This window comes from Mesitornis unicolor, unplaced genomic scaffold, assembly GCF_000695765.1.
Source record: "Mesitornis unicolor isolate BGI_N332 unplaced genomic scaffold, ASM69576v1 scaffold3463, whole genome shotgun sequence".
NCBI lineage: Eukaryota > Metazoa > Chordata > Aves > Mesitornithiformes > Mesitornithidae > Mesitornis > Mesitornis unicolor.
The window spans coordinates 1-4,605 of NW_010176555.1; the positions used below are offsets into that span (position 1 = coordinate 1).

The 4,605-nt window shown below is 54.7% G+C and overlaps 1 protein-coding gene across 1 annotated transcript in view; it reads right to left on the reverse strand.

Annotated features, from left to right (window-relative positions):
* Window positions 1–3,499: 3,499 nt before the first annotated feature.
* LOC104538533 (otoferlin-like) overlaps window positions 3,500–4,605 on the reverse strand; it is a gene marked incomplete at its 5' end in the record, with an annotated part of 19,682 nt that continues 18,576 nt past the window's right edge. Inside the window, 3 exons of the mRNA XM_010181766.1 lie at window positions 3,500–3,680; window positions 4,208–4,308; window positions 4,440–4,605. The exon at window positions 4,440–4,605 is cut by the window's right edge and continues 2 nt beyond it. Coding sequence (XP_010180068.1) covers window positions 3,500–3,680; window positions 4,208–4,308; window positions 4,440–4,605 — 448 coding nt within the window. The remainder of the gene's footprint in view (window positions 3,681–4,207; window positions 4,309–4,439) is intronic.

The window sequence follows — 4,605 nt, forward strand, 5'->3', positions numbered from 1 at the left end:
CTCTGTCTCCCATCTATATCTATATGCATAAAAGTAATCTATCATAGGTAGATCTGGTGTTATTTATAAGTTTGCTTCTCTAGTGATAAGATTATAGTAAATCATAATAATATCTATATTTGGTTGCTGCTACTACTGATTGCTGCTATTATTGATTGTTGCTATAATTAATTATTGCTATACTATTGACTGCTGATAATATTTTTAATAGCTTGATATTAATTTTATTCAGTATCTTGATATTCACTTTATTAACCCCAGGAATACTTGCTAGAAGTGATTTTTCTGGTTATTTGTGTCAATGAGTGTTAACATAGAGTAATTTAGAGCTCCATCTTCCTGTGCATTAGGGAATCCTGCAGACCCATGGTCACAATTCCTATGCATCCACAGGCCAGGGACCCCTTTAGGTTGTGATGTGAGGCCAGGCTGGGTTTCGGGGTCCTACAGCAGGGTATGCTCAGCCAGATGTCCTGGTTTTACTGGGATTTGGGTCATAACATTCCATTTTCTGTTTAGCAGAGCTGCATTTCTGAGCGAATTGAGGTGTTTGATTTAATGAAAACGAGTTGCTATCAGAGCTTTAGCTGGGATAGAGATGGGTGAAGGCACAAACTTCTGTGCTGGCACCAGATCAGAGCAACTCAGGAACCAACCTTCCATCCCCACCATGGAGGAGCTCACCAGGTCCCTGATGGAGGCCCTGAGCGTAACCCAAATCTGCCTTGACCTGCTGGGTCGATGCCTCACTAGCAGCTGGAGCCCATGGCAGAGCAGGACCTGCCATGCTGGCCTCCATCCTTGTGCCCTTGCACCCAACAAGGCCAAGGCCATCCTGGGGTGGATGAGAAGGGGTGGTTGTAGGGCAGAGAGGTTCTCCTGCCCCTCTGCTCTGCCCTACTCACACCACAGCTGCAATCTTGTGTCCAGTGCTGGGCCCTCAGCTCAAGAAGGACAGGAACTGCTTGAAAGAGTCCAGCAGAGCCACAGAGATGCTGGAGGGAGTGGAGCATCTCCTGCTGAGGAGCAGCTGAGGGAGCTGGGGCTCTTGAGCTTGGAGCAGAGGGGCCTGAGGGGTGCCCTCATTCCTGGGGATCCATTGGGAAAGGGCGAGTGTCAGGAGGAAGGAGCCAGGCTCTGCTGTGGGATGTCCAATGGCAGGACAAGGGGCAATGGTCCCAAGCTGGAGCACAGGAGGTTCAAGCTGCAGATGAGGCCAAAGTTTGTGAGTGTGAGGGTTCTGGAGCATGGCCCAGGCTGCCCAGAGAGGTTGTGGAGTGTCCTTGTGTGGAGACCCCCAAAGCCCTGGCCGTGTTCCTGTGTGACTGCTCTGGTGATCCTGCTCTGGGGGATTGCACTGGGGGAGCTTTCCAGGTCCCTTCCAACTCCTCATATTCTGGGATTCTCTCATTCTCTCCTCCATGGACTTCCTGGTGCACAAGGAGGATCTGAGCTGGAACTGGGGCTAGGCTTTGAGCTGGCCATGTGTGCTGCTCTATGTGTGGGAGATGCTCCAAAGAGTGCAAGGTGTCTCTGCCCAGGTGGATGAATTGCAGCAACACCAGCAGCCAACTGGGCACTGGGGGGTTTCTCCCCACCATGGCCCACAGCCCCCGCTCCCCTGCATCCCTGGACCAACTGTAAAGAGTTGGGATGCAGCCCTACAAGAAAAGATGGGACTGGGAGGAACATGGGCAGGGGTTGAGGACAGGGCTGCCTTGTGTAGCCGTCGGAGCTGTGGTGTTCAGGAGAGGTTTCTGTAGGATGAGATCGTGTGGGCTGGGAGTGTTGGGGTGATGGTGAGAGATGTGGTGGCCTCTGGTTGGTGCTTGGTTTGGATGTGGAGAGAACTGTGGGGAGGGGAAGCACTTGGAGAGGCAGGATCTGGCACAGAGTCCTGATGTGTGGAGGAGGAGGGCACCCATTGGGCATCATTCCTAGGATGGGCAATGGGAGAGCACCCATTGGGTGTTCATCATGAGATAGGCAAGAGGAGAGCACCCATTGGGTGTTCATCATGAGATAGGCAAGAGGAGGGCACCCATTGGGCGTTCATTGTGGAATGAGTGAGAGGAGGGCACCCATTGAGTGTTCATCGTGGGATGGGCAAGAGGAGAGCACCCATTGGGCGTCCATTCTAGGATGGACGAGAGGAGAGCACCCATTGGGTGTTCATAATGGGATGGACGAGAGGAGAGCACCCATTGGGTGTTCATCATGAGATGGACGAGAGGAGGGCACCCATTGGGCAGCCTCCTAGGATGGGCAAGGGGACAACACCCATTGAGCGTTCATCATGGGATGGGCAAGAGGAGGGCACCCATTGGGCGTTCATTGTGGAATGGGCGAGAGGAGGGGACCCATTGAGTGTTCATCGTGGGATGGGCGAGAGGAGAGCACCCATTGGGTGTTCATCGTGGGATGGGCAAGAGGAGAGCACCCATTGGGCGTTCATTGTGGAATGAGTGAGAGGAGGGCACCCATTGGGTGTTCATTGTGGGATGGGCAAGAGGAGAGCACCCATTGGTCATTCATCATGGGATAGGCAAGAGGAGAGCACCCATTGGGTGTTCATCGTGGGATGGGCGAGAGGAGGGCACCCATTGGGCTGCCCTCCTAAGATGGGCAAGGGGAGAGCACCTTGAGCATCCTTGAAAAGCAGCCAGCAACGAGCGGTCTCCCCCTAACATGAGACTGCGGTGGAGATCACGAAGTGAAAGCCAATTTTTATTGACCGATTAAACCAGTAATATCCTAAAAACAGCGCCGAGATCCTCTCAGTTATGCTGTGAGGGTCTTGCACACTTGAAGCCAAGAAAGGTGGCTTTTCAACAGCTGAATATTTCAGAGCCCTCCCCTAATTTACACAGCAAGAAAGATTCTGGCTGCAAGGTGTATCAAATCCAAACAAAATAAACCCAGAATCAGGGTCACGGGGAGTTCACATGGTGCCAGGGGATCTGGTTCCCTGTGAGCCCCCCCAGGGACATCCAGCGGGGTTGGGAGCCTTGGGAAGATGCTTGAGCTGCAGGGACACTGCTGGCAGGGGTGGACAAGGCGTTGGGGCCACGCTGTGCCTCGTCCCCAACCTGGGGGAACTGATGTGTCCCCAGCTGCTCCATCCCAGGTCCCCGCTTCATCCTGGTTTCTCAGTGTCCCTCCAAGGAGCCTTTTGGACGATGCAGCCCCAGGTCTCGCTCCCCTTCCCCTCAGGGAGAGCTCCCCAGGAGGGCACGGGCCATGGCCCCAAAGGTCTCTAAGACCCCCAGCCTCGGTGCCCCGCAGCAGCCACCTGGGCACCTCCACCAGCCCCTGTGAGGGATGCGCAGCCCCGGGCTCGACCCCATCCTCTGGCCCCATTTCTCTGGGACCAAAGCCACGAGGAGGAATGTGAAAGAGGAGACCCAGGAGATGCCCCCCAAAGCTGCTGAGAGGAGAAGGGCATGGGGCTGGGGGAGGTTGTGGCGTGGGGCTGGGGTTGTGGGGAGGTTCCCACACTTCATGCTCCCAGCAGCTTCTTGACCATGTATCCTGGCATGCTGTAGAGGAAGAGGGCCACCATGATGAGGAGCAAGAGGGCCAGCACGATTTTGATGATGAGCCACTTGTAGCGGGTGCAGATGAGGTATTTGATGGACTTGAGCGGGTTCAGGAACCAGATGAAGGATGTGTCTGGGCGGCTGCAGGGAAAGTAAATACCCCATTTATCCCAAATATCCCAAATATCATTATACCCAATACTAGTATGCCCAATATATTATACCCAAATATCATTAATGCCATGGAGAAGGGATGCATGGCCGGCATTGGCACAATAGACATAGCAGGCAAATGGAGGTGCAGGATCTCCTTCCCTTGGCAAGCCTGCACTGAGCAAAAGAGCCCAACCAGGAGGGTGAGGAGGGCGGACAAGGGGAGGCAGTGTGACATGTGCTGGATGGAGCAGTTGTGAGGGTCCCAGTTGAAGCTGGAACCTGCTGGTGAGGGCTGGAGAGGAGGAGGAGGAGAAGGAGGTGGTGGGATGCCAAGGAAAGGGGATGGAGCCAAGAAAAGGAAGAGTAATGGGGTGAATAGCAGGCAATGAGGGGGAGCCAGCTGAGATGTTCTGCCCATAACCCCCATTCTTGCACCCCCCAGTGTGACCCTTCCTCCCTGGGGACCACCCCACAGCATTTCCAGAAGCTGAGGAGCGGGGTTTCCTGCTTACTTGGGTTTCTCCAGTGGGTCAGGCTCGTTGCGAGCCAGCCCAGCAGGGGATTTCTCTGCCTCCTCCGCGGTCAGGAGGTGCAGCTCAGCCTCCACTTTCCCCTGTGGAGAGCAGAGAGTTGTGCTGAGACCCAGGCAAAGCACCCAGCAACCCAAGACACGGTGACCTGAGGGTGTCTGCAAAGAAATCAACCCCCAGGATGCAAAATCCCTCCCTTTCCCCCCGTCCTTACAGTGATCTCCAGCTCATCGTTCTCATCTCTGGCCACGAACGGCCACCAGCCCTTCACCCGCTTCTGCTTGAAGATGGAGACCATGGGCAGCTCTGCCTCGTTCGTCACCATCTCCAGGCTGCACTGTTTTGATGTCTTAGCGCCCCGGGGGCAGCCGTTCAGGGGC